The 18842-nt window shown below is 32.4% G+C and overlaps 3 protein-coding genes across 3 annotated transcripts; 1 reads left to right on the top strand and 2 right to left on the bottom strand.

The window, feature by feature from the left end:
* Positions 1 to 1125: 1125 nt before the first annotated feature.
* Positions 1126 to 4909, top strand: LOTGIDRAFT_163018 (hypothetical protein; the record flags this gene model as incomplete). Its single annotated transcript, XM_009059072.1, has 5 exons — positions 1126 to 1153; positions 1243 to 1357; positions 2139 to 3005; positions 3305 to 3357; positions 4125 to 4909. The coding sequence occupies 5 exons, from the start codon at positions 1126 to 1128 to the stop codon at positions 4907 to 4909; spliced, it is 1848 nt and encodes a 615-aa protein (XP_009057320.1).
* A 3128-nt stretch (positions 4910 to 8037) lies between these two features.
* Positions 8038 to 8850, bottom strand: LOTGIDRAFT_163017 (hypothetical protein; the record flags this gene model as incomplete). Its single annotated transcript, XM_009059071.1, has 2 exons — positions 8038 to 8415; positions 8776 to 8850. The coding sequence occupies 2 exons, from the start codon at positions 8848 to 8850 to the stop codon at positions 8038 to 8040; spliced, it is 453 nt and encodes a 150-aa protein (XP_009057319.1).
* Positions 8851 to 12752: 3902 nt separating this feature from the next.
* Positions 12753 to 16577, bottom strand: LOTGIDRAFT_233290 (hypothetical protein). The gene is made up of 6 exons (XM_009059070.1): positions 16551 to 16577; positions 15315 to 15491; positions 14514 to 14793; positions 14027 to 14184; positions 13502 to 13689; positions 12753 to 13318 (listed from the first exon to the last, which is right to left on the bottom strand). Exons 2-6 carry the CDS (start codon positions 15480 to 15482, stop codon positions 13240 to 13242), a joined length of 873 nt encoding a protein of 290 aa, XP_009057318.1. The 5' UTR covers positions 15483 to 15491; positions 16551 to 16577; the 3' UTR covers positions 12753 to 13239.
* Positions 16578 to 18842: the final 2265 nt, after the last annotated feature.

Below are 18842 nucleotides of genomic sequence, written 5' to 3'. Positions count from 1 at the left end.
CAATCATACTTTAGACACAGAAACAGGATTTTTTTTTACCTAAGCCAATCAGTAATAGTGTTCACAGCTCACTGTCGAAATTTGAGCCTTCAAATCCATGTGTCCAGAATTAACCGCATTTGAATGATAAATTGACAACTCGTCAATTTAAGATACTCTGTGATATATAGAAAAGACATGTATAGAAATAGTGAGCAAAATTCCTAGTTTGAAGTATTTTTAAAGGAATTATGCGATTTTCGTAGATTTCTGGTACTACTGAGAATTATTTTCATGTATTCAAAACTAAAATCAACCCCCAATATGCCGCTTCTGTCCCTAATACAGATTCCTGTCTGACAAAGGATAAAATTGTGTATGGATTCGCTTAGCGTGTAGATCACTGGGCTACCGCGGCTCCACAGAATTGAGTCAGCAGGAAAAATTACATGTACTTTATCACTATAGTCTAGGGTGTGGATTGTTTTCGATACATAATTATTTTTACTTCTTTTCTGGATTGTCACGTGTTTCTTAACGGTTCTTGATTTCCCTTTAAGGTAATAAAATAATATAAGTGTAAACAAACAATTTTGGATTAGGCTCGTGAACATAGTCCTGTATGGTTTTAGAAAATATTTTGTGTAAATAATAAACATTATTTTTTAGGAGTAGACTAGTAGCCACAGTTACAAGATGAATTGTGCAGCTCCATATTCAAGTAAGAATTTATAATATTCATTTATAGTGGTTTTTTAACATAAAACTCAGAGGAGCGAAGGTCACATATTTACATTGAACTGTCTATTCATCGCATTCTATTTTATGCACCACTCTTAAGTTCAAATTTATATGTGATCTTTTCGTTAAAAATTTAAAGCAGAGAGATTGACGACCGAATAAATGAGCAGCCTTTTCAGGCATTAATGTGCAACCAAGTTGCTGGCATCCGGTCAATTTTCAAATTATGAGACTTTCGCCCATGCTCGCCGTGAACACCCCAATACCGCTTGTCGACATGAACTTACAAAAAATACTTGTTTTATGCCGTCACCGATGCCAAATATTTTTATTTAAAATCAAAGCTGCCAGTGGGCGTATATTATCTTGCCTGGCAAGTTGTTTTCAATTTTTGGATAACTCGATATGAGTGATTTCATTCGTTATCATACAGGTTTGTCCCCTTGTCATTTCATATTTTTTAGTTTTGTTCCTATACACGCTAGGGCAACTAATATAATCTATTTTTTGTAAATATTGTAGGTGTACATAGATATCTAACATTTTTCTGTATAATATTGGTGGTGTCAATTGTTTTGTATTTGGTACCACATTCTTCACCGTGTGGCTGTACTATATGCAAACCAATTATTTTATCGTAAGTTCGGCAAAATCATTTTATACTTTTTATTACGTAATTTTAAGGGCATTCTTATTTTGCATTCATTATTAATTGATGTCAACTATACTCGAAAAGTTGTCAAAAATGTGTTTTCTCTACTGCTATGTATCTACTTGATCAACCTGAATTTGTATTTGAAAAGGGCTAATAAAAAACGGAGTGTTATAATTGTTAAGTAAGCTGTTTGATCTAGTTTTGGGGTTTGGCCTAATTAGGGCACGATATTTTCAGTTGGAAGCTGATGAATAAGTAGGAGACACATTTCTCTACAATTTGGCGTTTATTTTTCTGAAATTCGTGCATTAGTTTTTCTATACAAACCAAAACACATAGCGACGTTAAACTGTTTACGTAAACTTTGAAAGTTGTTTTGGAACTAAAAATTGCTTACTTTAAAGTTAAAAATTGAGAAAAACAAACAGGATGCCACTGTAATTGCGTATAAATAATTTTAAACAAACAAATTATAGAAGCTGAAATATTGATATAAAAAAAAAAAAAATAAGAACAAAAACTTTCATTATTCGATGTAGAGGGTATAAGACAAAAAAACTTTTTCGAAATGAAAAATTTTGTCATACGAAAATTGTGTCGTCTTATTCTCGCACAGTTAGTTTATTTGCAAGTAGCTTTTCTTATGGCGAGAAATACAATACGCACGTCATAATGTCGAATTTAGTTATGCGTCTGTATCTCCATAATCTTATTCCGAATATAGCAAGTTGCATGCGACATCTTCTTTATTTTTCTTTTCTAGATCGTCAAATCACAGACCAAAACCCGATGAGGTTCAAATGGCCAAGACTGAAAAACAACTTGTTTACAGATCATTTAAGCCCAAATATTGCTCAATGAAAAAGTCTAAACCACACTGTGTTGGTCCAAATTCTATCTATCATCTTGGTGTTAATCAATCTATCGATATAGTAACGGCCTGTTTTCCCACTGAGGTTACCTTAACTGACATTCCTTTGCAGGACAAAAATTTTCCACCTGCTAATAAAGTGTTACCTATTGAAACGGAGACAATGAACGATGCAGATTTTTTCGATATGTCTCAAACCACAAGTGTAGAGGATACTAAGTTCCATTTTGAAAATCCCAACAAGTCTCTCAATGTTGGTGATGTTGTAAAAGTACGAATGGATTTGATTGATAAAGCAGGAAGACCACGGACAGTAGGTGGTGATGACGTCAGAGTGTTGATTCAGTCACAAAATTTGGAATATAAAGCTTGTGCTGACGTTGTTGATTTAAAAAATGGAAGCTACTTGGTAACATTCATTATGTTATGGGAAGGAAATAGCTCTATATCTATAAGTGTACCTTATACAAGGGAGATAATAGCTACCATGTTGAAATGGCGACGCCAATATAAAACTGTGTTTTATTATTATGGATACTTCAAATTGGGCAATTTACAAGAATACACCGTTTGTTCTCCATTTTCTACTATTCCTGGATATACGAGACTGTGTGACCTGGCGTTAGTGAATGATGGATTACCATGGTTTTGTGGACAGCCATTGAACACTGCTCTGAATTGTGATAATTTAGTTTCCATTCATGACTTAGATTTTTCTGAAATACCAGTGAATAATGCTTTGTATTCTACTTTTGCTAGGTAAGGCATTTACTATTATACTGTTAAGAATAAAAACATCATGGATTTTCCAAGTATCGTCACCAGTGAAAGAGGCCCTATTGTTGCATTTTATTTTCGATCTGCACCTTAGAGATTTGCAAAAGATTTTTTCAACCTTTCAACCAGACGTGTGGCTATTGTAATAACAAAATTAACCATTGCAATTATTATTATAGAGCCTAATTAGCTCTTGTATTTGTATCGATAGATGGCAGATTTCCCATCCATGTTGTTCCTGTAATTGCAAAAATGATAGCTCAATTGCTTATCTATTTCAGGAAAAATATGAATATGAAGATAACTTCAAAAATTCAATTGCACGCCGTCAGAGGTAATGTATAGACATGAAATTTCTCATATTCAAGATCGCAATCGACATTTTCACGTATTTTCCTGTAGAACAACCACTTGATCCCTTACCCGCAGGTCTCGGTACATCTCTATACTCGAGCGTAGTTTTTTCTAGGTAACGAACTCAATTGACACAAGCAATGTCTACATAGAATAGTCTGGAAGGTGCCTCTGTTCTGGAAAGATTTAAAAAAAAACTCTTCTGTCAGTCATTTCCTTGCGGAAGCTTCTTAATTCCGCAATACATGTGAAATAAAATGTTGGAAAACAAGACGATTCTTGGTTACATGGCGACAAAATAGACCAATCGAATCAAATTCTATATCAATCAATAGATACATCAAAATGTATGTAATTGGGTTGGACTTTCTGCATGTCGTTGACGAACCTATCACAAAGCAATATTTTGTGTTGCTGATTCTACTGTATCCAGAAGCCACTTTGGTATGTGATATTGAAGGTGTGCAATCAATTCGTGGCATCTTGAGGCACCATGGAGAAGCTAACATTTTTAGCAAGTGATTCAGGCAACTGCACAACAAATCATTGTATATGGTTTTAACCTCTGTCCACTGTTAACCTCTAGTTGGATTACCCAGTCAAACCGGAAGATGGTGTGAAAATGGCATACAGCTTTTTCATTTATTTCACAGAAATCAAGTTAATAATGGCTTAGTGTTATTAAGAATTAGTGGTAAAGATATCCTAGCTATCGTTCAATATGACGTTATGTTACTTCTTTTTCAGCTAGAAACTCAATTAAGAAAAAGAACTGCAATCAAATGCAACCTAAAGAAACATGGGACACAAAAATGCCATCAGGATTCGCCCTTAAAGGCCAATGGATAAATTTTAAGTGTAATAATTTCGTCAACCTTAAAACAGCTCCGTTGTGTTTAAGAAATACTACTTTAGTTTTATATGGGGACTCCACCACACGTCAGTGGTACTCGTATATTGTGACACAGCTTACAAAGTGCAAATTAGTGACTCAAAAATGGTCTGGAAGAAAATGGTATGATAACTCGGAATGTGTTGATACAAAATTGGATTTTACTATAAAATGGCTACCGCAAATACTGCCGTTTTCAAAAGGGTCAAGAGTTCCGGGAGGCAAATTGAACCTGAGATCGGTCAGTACACATCTTGATCAATTACCGGCTAATGGTAGGATTATCTTTGTGTTTCATTTGTATGCCCATATCACGAGACAGCATTATTCACTATATTGGGACCACGTCATCTCGTTAAAATCTTCAGTTAGAAATGCTCTCAAGAGAAATAAGGAATTGACAATAGCTATCAAGTCTCCCTATGTGTTTTATTCATCGGACTGTATGTCCACATTAAATGATTATCATGGAAAGTTATTTATAGAAATTCTCCACAAGGAATTTGCCGAATTCAAGGACTCTGTGATATTTTTAAATTATTGGGAGATGACTCAAGCTGTGGAAAATTATGGCATTCACCCACCACAATCTACAGTATGGGAACATATTCGTCATTTGCTTGGGTTGGTTTGCAAATAAAGTACAACCTTCTTTAGTTTATAATTATTGTATTGGTTGACCACGTGTATAAGGAAAGTAGTACACATGACACAGGAAGAAGAGAAGCTGAAAGTGATCATGATATAATCCATGAAAGGCATTTAGAAGTACCACAGCACATTAAGAAACAACAGTTTTATAGATATAAACTTATCATTTAAACAAACGTTTCATTACACTTGACTTGAGAACATTTACTGTATTTGTAATGAAACAAAAATCAAATAATAAATAGAAATTTGTATCTATAAAACTGTTCTGTCTGATATATGCTCAAGTAAAAGCCGATTAAAGGTGTTCTAGACCAATAATGTATTTAGCGACATAATATACCAAATTAGATTCTGGAAAGCCTTAAAAGATGATCTTTCATAAAACCCTCATTTAATCTTATGATTAAAACCTGACACGAAAACTAACAATCCTTTGTTGGCCCTTATCGTCGTGGTCTGCACTTAGGAACACTACTGAAAAGGAAAAAGAAAATGTCAGCGGCAAATATTAGTAATGATTATAAAATCAGGATATAATCGAAAATTCTGATCTCTATCGAGTCCACAAATCAAAGACTGTAAATATATTTGTTAAATGGAGACGTGATTCGCAAGCATCTCACTTCTTATAAAAATAAAGCTACATTAAATTTGATAAAACAAAAATCTGTTAAAACTGTCGCTTTCACAAGCCATTTTTAGCATATTTACAGTATAGCAAGGGCTGTAACCCTCTACATCTTTATCTAATATACTCCGACTCGAACTCATTCGAGATCTTGCGAATACAAAGCTACACACTAGATTTGATACAATATTGACGAAAACAGTGGCCTCCATCTCAAGTCACCCTTATCACATCAAAGGCAGTAACTAAAAACATATTTGTTGATTGATCCCCAAATTCTAACTTGTCTCAGGTCTGAATATAATCGCACAATTTTATGAAGATCAAACTCAATCGTTTTGCCAAACCAATCAGGGGTAACGGCAATACACGTTCAGATTACAATGGGACGAATACAAAAAAATATATTTTTTTTATATTTAAGTTGACAGCAGTAGAATAAGTTTCAGGTGATCAATATTTTGATTGAGTTAATTGTAATGTTATGGTAAAGATTCGAGCGAACATATTTTTGTAATAATACGAGGATAAAAAGGGTGGAAAAATTAGGTTCAAGGCCTCTATACAATTTTGCACTGTGAAACAAGATAACATGAAATTAATACATATCAATTAATACGATTACATATTTCTTTTAAGATTCATTCCAAAACTTACTCTAAAGCTGCAACTGTTTGTTTAGCTACTTTACGAATCTTGGCTGCCTCTTGTAGTGTGGGAAATACTGAAAACCTGTATAAAATACATTTCATTCAAAGATAAATGACATTTGTTCCGTACTTCGTCGTCATCATCGTTACGTTGTTTGGATAGGAAAGAGAATCGGTTTCAAAGCTTTCGGGTTTTATAATTGCGATATTCTGCTATGGGGGCACATGCTCGTTTGAACGATTACTTGTAGATGAAGTAGATAAGTTTCTCCTGAAACGTGATGCACGTCACGTTACAAGAAATTCAGTACATTTTAGATAAATATTGATACAATCTTTTTAACTTACCAATCTCTTTCGTTGTAATAAAACTGTGGTTTTATTTCGGTATGTGGTGTTTCAGTATTTATTAAATATTGCAGTGTTTGATCGAAACCTTCCTTCATGTTAAACTTTGTTTTCTCACCAAGGAATTTTTCATGAACATGTAGACATACCACTTCACAACAGTAGGATCTTATTGGTAGATTGTTGCTCTAGATTAAATATATTTAGTATATTAGGTTACGACCACTTTCATAAACCATGTACAATTGATCGATAAATAAATACACGTACATGTATAGAAAAGTACATAAAATATTACATTACATTAAATACGGTATAAATATAACACAATCAATATTACGTTCACTTTGACTTAAAAGAGGATTTTTCAGATTGCTTATAGGGAACCCTTTCAAACATGACTACATAGGCGTACTTTTGGGGGGGGGGGGCGACAGTCTGGTTTGCCAGAAAATTTTTAAGGTTTGAGACCATCACCCGAGAACACTACTTGTCTGTCCGGATGTTTTTTCGGTCGCTGCCGATAATATTGTGTCCTATGCATAACTATCTCAAATATTATTTTTCTTTTAATAGCATAAACCTTTCACCTTTACAGATGGTCATTGCGTGTTTATAGTGCTATATATTTTAAGATAGGGATTTGGGACTATTTGTATACACATGGCTTATTCAAACTCGCATAAAGTAAGAAATACCTACAGTTTTCCAATATTTCACCAGTCTGATCAAGTCTTTTACTTTTGATGGTTTACGTCTTGTTGCTAATTGTTCCTTACAGAAGCATACAGAATAGTGCTGTCGAACTGATCGGGGTATACGACCCATCTCCTTATGTACGTTGTCGACTGTCCCACCTAGTAAAATTTAAATTAAAAAAAAATATGAAAAGCTTTTGTTGAAATGTGATTACTGCATTTGTAAAAGTTTGAAATAATTTCTATCTTTTTTTAATAATTAATAAGATCTTTTTTCGTTTTCGTTTCTGTTAAGTTTTCGTTTCGGCGTAAGTGGTAAAAAAAACTTTAAAGGTGGTATTTTAACCCAAGGCACCGAATCCATTAAGTATACCCCTTTCGCACGGCACAACTGGATGATTGAATTCGGTTATAACCGAAAATAAGATTCAGTTTGGTTCGATTCGGTTCTATTTGCTTTCGCACTGCTATCCTATCTGTATGTCTGCTTTGGTACTGCAGAAAAAAAATGATGATGATGGAATTGAACTACAATGTTCATCATTATAAAATAGCACATAATAACCATATAATTTTCTGTTTCCTCTTCCGATGCATATTCATGTACTTTATTAATCTTTTTCTTTTGCTTTTCAAGTATTTCTATTAGATTGTCCCCGCCAACAGGAGACGTCATTTTGATATTCTTATCCGAATAACTTCTTGTTTTGTTTCGCACTGCAACTATCTAGATCGTATCCAGACTAAATTCACCTCTTGAGGTAAGTTTTTCTTTCTGGATAACTTCTAGTTATAATCGAACAAGCTGATTTGCCAGTGCGAAGGCAATTGGAAGTTTTTCGATATTAAATGACAGAACTGAACTTCTTTTTAAAAAAATAAACATACGTTGTGCTACGACATCTAATGCTGGCAATATATCCACTTCCACGAATCTGTTTGTTTCTGTATGCTGAAATCTAAACTGGCCTAAATATTCGTTTTCTCGAATCTTTTCACATTTACTGAACACAGATTGATCAAATCTATTCATGTAAGTCGCAATATCAGATATGATTTTTGGTTTGGCAGCGATTAATTCCTCCATAGTTTGGTAGCCATTAAAAAATATCACCAAATCAGCATCTGCGGTATCACCAACCGTTGTTCCTTTACCAAGTGATCCAGACTAAAATATCAAATTCGAATTGGCAAATTTTAAACATAAAGAAAGAAGAAAAATTGAAAGTGATAAACCAATACACTCTTCTTAATATTTGCTTTCAAAGATAAACGAGGTCAATTGCGTTTGATTCGATTGCAATTCAACAAATCCTTGCTGCTAATGCAATAATAAGACGACTTTATTCTCTAAAGATTCTCTAAGTAGCTAGAATTGCGCTTAGAAATGGCATGTCTTACAACATATTTAAGATTTCACAATGAAGAAAACAATATCTATACTTTTACAAACGCTTAATTTAATAGAATTTCCAATGTGATTGACCCGAATGATACATTATGTTAGTTGCATATGGATGGATTTTACCTTTACAACCTCCTTGATGCTATAATCAGGCATATGGTGCAGTTGGCGAACAATACTATCAACAGCTTTTTTCATTGTTCCCCTGTAAATCCTTGGTGAACGCAAATCACGATGCATAAAGGAACCCAAAGTATCATCAGAATGATATCCAGGTAAAAAAGTCTCCATTATTTATATCTGTGGAATAGAAAAGAATATTGTTAGATTTTCAATGCTCGACAAATATTGAGAGACATAGACATAAGAGATCATGAACCGATACAATTCTTTATCAATAATAAAATATTAGTCCAGAGTCCAAATGCTGTATTGAAGTTGAGCTACACTAAAATAAAAACTGCTACAGATTTCACTGGCGAGGCCGGGCATGCTGATCTAGGTCTGGGTCTGTTATCGCGGCATTCCTTCCGGAGAGTCGAAATAGCTCATGTTTATGTAGGAAAGTTAATGTAACAAGCACACATTCTATAGAATACTAAAAATTAGTAAAATAAATCCTTTCAATAATCAATTATGACTATGCCTCTCTAACATTGAGTCCGTAGAAATATCGACTTTCCTACTTAATAACCTAGGTCAAATGTCATTACATGAAAAACTGAGGGCGTTGTATTCTAGAATAATATGCAGGTCTACTTTCACTTCACTTCACAAAGAAACATTTTAGGACGAATAGTTATGGTATTCAACGGGCGGTATTCGATGGGCGGGGACAAAGTCTGACTTCAATAATATATACCAATAAGCCTTGACCATTTATATCTTGAATATATGTTAATATCCATTATAGACCCCAATATTTTGTCTTGGTTTGGCATAACGTGCTATTTTTCAATGCTGGCGTAATTATTATGTTTTAGCGACATCAATTTAATAATGGCATATATTCGCCCAAGGGAAATGTTAAAGAAATAATTTTCTGAGATTAAAAATAGCCTACCATTAAACAACAACAACTTAAAACTCTTAAATCTTGATAAATTGGGAAAAACCTAGATTTATTAACGAAATAAAAAACTTCATTGCAATTATTACAATTCCCATTATTTATGTTCAAAACCTTGTAATATTGTCTATCCGTTTGGGCTCATTCTCACTTGGGCTAATTCTCATTTGAGCTAATATTTTTGAATTAAACCGAAAACAGGGTCATCCAATGTGATTTTGAGACACCGGAAGTTCCCACGCACAAACCGGAAATGATTTTTATAGTTTTGTTTTGACATTCTGTCTATACACTGTAAATTTCAGATCGATCCAATAATTCATGACCGATTCGAAAATTTTGAAATTTTTCATGCAAATTTTTTTTCTTTAAAAAATATAAATTTTGAATATTTTTCGGGACACAATAGATACGTCTTGATACATAGAACATAATAAAGTCCGGAGTAAATCGGTCCAGAAATAAGATGATTTATTTTACATGTTATGTAATACGTCACTTCCGGTTGCGCAAAAATATAATTGTCCTTGAAGTTAAAATAAACAATCACAACAGAAAGCTATATCATTTTCGTTCTTTTAGCAAAGTACACAAAAAAGTTCTTAAAATAGATGCACATTAGAATTGTTGATATAATATGAGAACTTCTTTGGATTTCATTACAAACGCTGCCCTATTCTTCCCTTCTTCATATATCTCCCCGTTACCTCTCTTCGCCCACTCCATCATCATTTAAGAAATCTATATTTTAAATTCACATCAGTCGCTACATTTTTATATTATGCAGATCGCTTAAACGAATAATATAATTAGAAGTCAATTGTCTGTTTGAATTTAGCATTTCATAAGCCGCGAATTTGATCGAAATATCAAATATTGTACATCATTGGAAAGAGGACATCATGCATGGTACAAATGAATATTATAATATTTTGCACTATGTACATGACGGGACTGTTTAAAAATAAAAATTGTCAATTTTCAAATAGATATAACTCAGGGAGTAAACATCGTACAACAAAAATGAAGATATAATGAGATAGATCTTGCAGCAGGCTATTACTTTTATTCGGGTCATAAGGTCACCAAACGCAAATGGCAAGGTCACAAGATTCAAGCCATGAATGTTTGGTAATCATCAATAATCGAAATTAAAAAATCAAATAACTACAACTTACTTGCCATAGATTGTACTTGCCATTGACACCAAAAGCAATCTGATAATCCGTTAAAGGCTCAGAAGTGCTTTTTTGACCAATGGTACCTTAGTCTCAGAAACGGGAATTATTTTAGCTAAGTCAATTGGTAATAGTGTTCAAAGCTTACCCTCAAAATTTGAGCCTTCAAAGCCATGTGTGCCCGCGTATGTAAATTATTTCACGTGACAGAACTGTTTAAAATTATAAATCGAAAAGGTGACTATGTGACTTGTGCAGTATTACCTGGGTGATCTAACCAAATTTCTAAAACATTGCAATAAATAAATAACATGACATCAAAAAAGGCGTCAAATCGATTTTTCACGCGATAATAGCTGTAAATACTTCAAATGGAATTCCCTATTAATATTTGGAAATAACCCAGTATTTATGCCAAGTTTATTCTAGAATGTTCGAAAACCACTTATTGTGAGTTATTAAATAATTATTGATTGATCTGTCAATAATTACAATTTAGTGAATATAATTTATATTGTCGAAAACGAAATGCAATGCAATTACATATACCTGTAAATACTTCAAATGGAATTCCCCATTAATATTTGGAAATAACCCAGTGCTTACGCTAAGTTCATTCTAGAATGTCTGAAAATAACGTGACCTATAAAATAGTTATTAATTGATCAGTCACTGATGCAGTGAATACAATGTATTTTGAGAAAACAAATTGTATAATTATCGAATTACGTTTGTAAAGAGATTGTAAAATATTTCAATATTGCAACCCATCGAATGAAATAATTATTCAAGTGTAGTTAATTTAACGGAATTTAATAAACTTTCACGACCAATAACCTAGCTTTATTGTTTGAAATCTACTCACTATCAATAATCTACTAATTTAGATGTTTTAAGTGATGAGTTGTGTTTATAAACAGTTCACTCTACTGAGTAGTGTTTGAAATCTACTTACTATCAATAATCTACTAATTAGAATGTTTTAAGTGATGAGTTGTGTTTAAAAACAGTTCACCCTACTGAGTAGTGTTTGAAATCTACTCACTATCAATAATCTACTAATTTAGATGTTTTAAGTGATGAGTTGTGTTTAAAAACAGTTCACCCTACTGAGTAGTGTTTAAATCCACTTACTATTAATAATCTACTAATTTAAGTGTTTTAAGTGATGAGTTGTGTTTAGAAACAGTTCACCCTACTGAGTAGTGTTTGAAATCTACTCACTATTAATAATCTACTAATTTAGATGTTTTAAGTGATGAGTTGTGTTTAAAAACAGTTCACCCTACTGAGTAGTGTTTGAAATCTACTCACTATCAATAATTTACTAATTTAAGTGTTTTAATTGATGAGTTGTGTTTAAAAACAGTTTATCCTACTGAGTAGTGTTTGAAATCTACTCACTATCAATAATCTACTAATTTAAGTGTTTTAAGTGATGAGTTTTGTTTATAAACGGTTCACCCTACTGAGTAGTGTTTGAAATCTACTCACTATCAATAATCTACTAATTAGAATGTTTTAGGTGATGAGTTGTGTTTAAAAACAGTTCATCTTACTAAGTAATGTTTGAAATCTACTCACTATCAATAATCTACTAATTTAGACGTTTTAAGTGATGATCTGTGTTTAAAAACAGTTCACCGTGTTCAGTGATCATACCTGGTGACATAAATGTACAAAACAAATCCCTCTATAATTCAATAAAACTAAGTATTAAGTAATTTTGAAACATACTTCGAAGCGTGTTTCAATAATTATTTAGTTTAATGGATATATCGTCTGATATAGAGATTCCATTCTTTAGTTACGGCACCTGATAAGCGCAACTGATGAATATATACACTTGTATATCAAGTTTGAGACATTAAATTTTTTTTCCATTCTAAAAGGGGATATCCTTGGTACAAGTGCTGAAAGTCTTAAAAGTTTCATCGTGTTTTATTGAAATGTCCAACAAAGAAATTTATCGATAATATCTACGTTATAAGTCTGTCTTAAGTGAAACAAATAAATTTATGCACTTGGTACGATTCAAAGTATAAACACAAACACAATATTAAGATTTAAGATTATGCTTTCTACATAAAAATATTTTGCTATCATATCAAAATCAGATTCAGATGTGCATATTGTTTGACTAAGATAAAGGAAAATACACAATGGAAACGTTTTATTGGAATATTTGTAAAGTGATAGAGAAAATTCATTATTCACAGTGGTAATTACTACTTCTAAACTACATGTGGTTTTAGAGAAATAATCACATTTCATTTTCTACTTTTATAGCTACTTTATGTCGTAGATCAATAAGTAAGAAAGTATGATAATTTTATCTTCTTATCCTAAAGCTGCAACTGTTTGTTTAGCTACTTGACGAATCCTGGCTGCCTCTTGTAGTGTGGGAAATACTGAAAACCTGAAAAAAAAATTTCATTTGAAAATAAGTGACATTTATTTCCGTACAGATTGATCAATATCATCTATGTTTGAAGGCTCTTTTGGTCTCATCATTCCTTGAAAGAACTTTAGATACTATTTTAGCATTTCCGATAAACGATAGAGCGCTCCATTGTATAATGAAGCAATTACTTTTACTTACCAGTCTCTTGTGTTGTAATAATACATAGGGTCAATTACAGTATGTAGTGTTTGAGTTTCTATCAAAAATCTCAGCACTCGATTGAAACCTTCTTTCATGTTAAAGTTTGTTTGCTGACCAAGGAATTTATCATGAACATACAAACATACCACTTCACAACAGTAAGATCTTATTGGCAGGCTATTACTCTAGATTAAATAATTAAAAGTTATGCTAGTTTCGACCACCTGTACACAAACTTGCGTGATACACAATGGCAATGGAGAATCAACTTTAAAATGAAAATATCTATCTATGCATGCAGCATCATCGTCTCCCAAGCTGTATACATTTCGATCAATAAACGACAAAATTAGATTTTGGACCAGCTTTTCCCATTGAAAATGCGACGTTGACCAATATACAATGTAATATTGATAAGCAGTATCCGCTAGTGATATTAATAGGTTTTGCATCAAACTGCACGAGACATAAAAATTGCCAGATAGGGTAAAATCAGTCTTTTTTAAAATAAGTAATACTTACATTTTTCCAATATTTCATCAGTCTGATCAAGTCTTTAACCTTTGCTGGTTTGGCTCTGATTAATCTTAATTGTTCTTTACAGAAGCATACAGAATAGTGACCTCTAACTATTTGAGGTTTATATCTCATCTCTTCTATGACACCTTCGACAGAACCGCCTGGTAAAATTTTAAAACAAGAAGCCACTATTAGAAGTTTCATATGAATAGAGGGAAAAGACATCCCGAAACATACGTCAATAAAATATTTGCTTTACATTCTATGTATAACCCATTATTTCTTTGAACTCTTGTGATTTCTACATTGCTAAATGTATCAATAATTTCTAAAAAAATGCACAAATATATTTATAAATTTTGTTAACATTGTTTAAAAATCCTTGTTTTCGCTAATTTCGAAACAAGGAGGAATCAGCGTTGTATATCCGATTTTCAAACTTTTTCACCAAAATATTAAGTTTTAACAAACATGGAATGTAAAAACCTACGTAGTGCGACGACATCTAAAGCAGGCAAAATATCTACTTCCACGAAGGTGTTCGTTGCTATATGCTTTAATTTATACTGGCCTAAGTATCCGTTTTCTCGTAACTTAATACAGGCACTAAACACAGATCGATCAAATCTATTCATGTAAGTCGAAATATCAGATATGATTTTTGGCTTGGCAGCGATTAATTCTTCCATAGTTTGATAGCCATTAAAAAATATCACCAAATCAGCATCTGCATTATTACCAACCGTTGTTCCTTTACCAAGTGATCCAGACTAAAATATTAAATTGAAAAAAAAAAACAAATTTTTCAGTAATTTAATTTGTACTAAAAGAAAGCTTGCCAGGCAATATACGCCCACTGTGATACAATATTTGGTAGAACAGTAACAATGACCTGTATGAAATATTCAACATTTACTATTACAATTTTTCTTGACATGTTTTTGACATGTATTTTCTTTAAGTGATAATGAATAATTGTCCAAACCAAGAATAACGCCGTTTGCTGTTTACAAACGTTTTTCGATAACAAGGACAGTAACTCATCAAATATTTGTTTTTAATGTATTGTCAGAATAATTCTATATATTATGCGTTTGCTAGCAAGTATTTTTACGTGCTTTTTAATATTTATATTCCATAATATAGGTTGATCCTTAGGTGATAGTAAACAATTTCAGCAAGTCAAAATCTGACAAGAATCTTCAGGAAAATATTACACCCTCCAGGTTCATAGATTCTCATGTCTCATCACAATTCGTGAATCGTTTAGTAATATGAGAAGGGAGAATACCTTAACGACCTCCTTGATACTATAATTAGGCATATGTTGCAGATGACGAACAATGCTTTCAACGGCTTGACTCATTCTTTCTCTGTATGCCTCTGGTGCACGCAACTGACGATCTATAAAAGATTCCAAAGTTTCACCAACGCGGATTCCAGGTACACCAGTCGCCATTATTTATATCTGAAAAAGTATTGTTGAGTTTTTAACAGCGGCAATAAATATTGAAAATAATAGCCTGGGAAATTATGAAGTGGTCTAATCCTTGCCAAATGCCCATAACATGACATTAAAAGTGAAATAAATCACTGTATAATAGGCTTGAATTCAGGAGTCCAAAATCTTTATTGAATTTAAGCTGTACTAAAATAAATTCAATGTCAGGTGTGCTTACACTTCAAAAACATCTGATGTCAATCTAAGACTACTTTAATACTCGTGAGAGTCCACATATCAAATTATGTTCGTGTTGCATATTTATAATATTCATTTTGTATAATTATAATGTTCATGTTGTATAATTGTAATGTTCATGTTGTATAATTGTAATGTTCATGTTGTATATTTATAATGTCCATGTTATATATTTATAATGTCCATGTTATATATTTATAATGTCTATGTTATATATTTATAAAGTTCATGTTGTATATATATAATGTCCATGTTGTATATCTATAATGTCCATGTTGTATATCTATAATGTCCATGTTGTATATCTATAATGTCCATGTTGTATATGTATAGCAAAGATATGTAAACATTTAGTACAAATTTACTTACCTTCTTGTTCAACTGACATACAATAATTGATATGAAAACACGCGGACGTGACATTCTTGACGAAACTATCGTCTTCGGGGAAAATGAAGGTCTACTTTTACTTTCACTTTTAAGATGAAGCAATCGAGAAGGTATTACAGGTGTTTATCTATTATTAGCCAAATTTATATCCTGACGCAAATGAAATGAGACTTTAGGCAAATAATGCAAAAAGAATCAGCATTTTTATTATGATAGAGATAAAAAAATAAATACGTGAGAGAATGGTACAAAATAAGCTCGATCACAGCGGGATAATCATGGCTAACGCCAGGCGTTTTTTCAGAGAAGTGTTGACCCCAAAATCGAGAAATCCTCCAAAAAATGTTCGACTTATTGTGGAATCGAAATCCAGATCCTCAGGTGAGTCATTACGTCTATAATTGATATACGAAATATTATGAAATTAAAATGTCTTACCTTCTAGTGTACAACATGAAAAGAGTGACTGACTGATGATAATGTTATCTTAATATATATCTTTGAAAACGAAAGTAGATTATTCACGATAAAATACGTAGATATTTTACTATTGACAATCTATAAATACTTTATTTGGAATTTCTCTTCCCACGAATTCTTGGAAATTGATTCATCGCGAGAGATTATGATCCCTTTAAATACTTTAATTGGAATTCCCTATAAATTACCTCACAAAGTCGCAGAAATGTTTCCGTCACGCTTAAGCAATGTCTTTTCAGTCAAGATCGAAAAAAAAAAATACAAATTCATTGAAATGTGTACTCAGTACCCACGCAATGTAGATACCCAAAAGTTGAAAAATAACTTCTCTTGATCTATGAAATAACTATTTATAACTGAATCAGTGTGATTCAAACTACAAGCGACGGCTTTGAAATTTAAGCGCTTAATCCTACTTAGTAATGCTATGACTGTCCACTATGCCTATAGGTTGCAGAGAATCGGATGAAGCAAAAGAGATTTAAAAACATGTTGAGCGACGGTTATCCATACAGTGGCAGTCCTATCACGTCCTAGCACGTCCTACTATAATGCTCCACTCAAGATAGGGGTTGTGGAGAATGGCTACAATATGTGTGTAATTTAGTCGAGACAGCAGGAGGGCCGATTTTTAACAATATTCTAAACGGGCAAGGACTGGAGCACATGGCTTTAAGGCAATTTGGTGGGTATAAAACTGCGAATTCCGAACTCTCCGAATTGTTCGAATGGGGTCAGACAAACCTTACAAAACTTTTGTCAAAGGCTGTGCACAAATTAGAGAATGACAACGAATTCAATACAATTTTTCTTTTACCTACGGTAATTTTAGTAAGCTGAATTTAATTGATTTATTAATTAGTATCTTATCATCATCAACATTGAATATCGCCATCGATATCCAAATCTTATATGATTGACAGAGTCCACATTCCCAAATTTGTGCACAGCCTTTAGCGCAAATTCAGCTCGGAAAAAACCCTTAAATAACACTTTTAATGCTTGAGTACATATTGCTTGTCACCTCAGTCTTTGAGATGGATTAGTCGGAATTAGTCTAGATAAAAGGCCGTTTAAGATAGATATTTTAAGAAAAAAAAAAATTAAATAAAATTAAACTTTCATGAAACGAAATTGTATCTATAAGTCTATGTTCAATATTCAATACCATTTAAACCCATGCTGACAAATTTATAACAATAATATTAATAAGGAGTGAGGAAGCTCAGATAAACTCCTATGGGAAGCACTGACCGAGGCCACAAATAATGTTATACACATTTGCTAGGCAAAAGAATACTATTATAACATATTATTATATAGTAAGTGATAGACACTTATATTTGTAATTCAAGGCACTTCCATATTTTATGATTTGTTTGTTTCAAAAGTGCTACTTTAAATGCTGAGTCATGTTTAAAAACAGTTTAATCTAATGAGTATTGTTTGCAATCTACTCACTATCAATAATCTACTAATTTAAGTGATTTATGTGATGAACTATGTTTAAAAACAGTTCACCCTACTGAGTAGTGTTTGCAATCTACTCACCATCAATAATCTACTAATTTAAGTGATTTATGTGATGAACTATGTTTAAAAACAGTTCACCCTACTGAGTAGTGTTTGCAATCTACTCACCATCAATAATCTACTAATTTAAGTGATTTATGTGATGAACTATGTTTAAAAACAGTTCACCCTACTGAGTAGTGTTTGAAATCTACTAACTATCAATAATCTACTCATTTAAGCATTTTAAGTGATGAGTTGTGTTTAAAAACAGTTCACCCTACTGAGTAGTATTTGAAATCTACTCACTATTAATAATTTACTAATTTAAGTGATTTATGTGATGAACTATGTTTAAAAACAGTTCACCCTACTGAGTAGTGTTTGCAATCTACTCACCATCAATAATCTACTAATTTAAGTGATTTATGTGATGAACTATGTTTAAAAACAGTTCACCCTACTGAGTAGTGTTTGAAATCTACTTACTATTAATAATCTACTAATTTAGACGTTTTAAGTGATGAGTTGTAGTTAAAAGCAGTTCACCCTACTGAGTAGTGTTTGAAATCTACTCACTATCAATAATCTACTAATTTAGATGTTTTAAGTGATGAGTTGTGTTTAAAAACAGTTCATCCTACTCAGTAGTGTTTGAAATCTACTCACTATTAATAATCTACTAATTTAGATGTTTTAAGTGATGAGTTGTGTTTAAAAACAGTTCATCCTACTCAG

The sequence above is a fragment of the Lottia gigantea genome (assembly GCF_000327385.1).
Source record: "Lottia gigantea unplaced genomic scaffold LOTGIsca_37, whole genome shotgun sequence".
NCBI lineage: Eukaryota > Metazoa > Mollusca > Gastropoda > Lottiidae > Lottia > Lottia gigantea.
Note: the sequence above shows the minus strand (reverse complement) of the source record. Positions and strands in the feature narration are given on the sequence as shown.

Excerpts from the sequence above, each read along its gene's own strand:
- LOTGIDRAFT_233290 (XM_009059070.1), bottom strand. The coding sequence starts at position 15,482 with ATGGCGACTGGTGTACCTGGAATCCGCGTTGGTGAAACTTTGGAATCT. Across the intron at positions 14,794-15,314 it reads GTATCAAGGAGGTCGTTAAG|TCTGGATCACTTGGTAAAGG; the intron begins GTATTCTCCCTT and ends TTAATATTTTAG. Across the intron at positions 13,319-13,501 it reads TATTACAACACAAGAGACTG|GTTTTCAGTATTTCCCACAC; the intron begins GTAAGTAAAAGT and ends TTTTTTTTTCAG.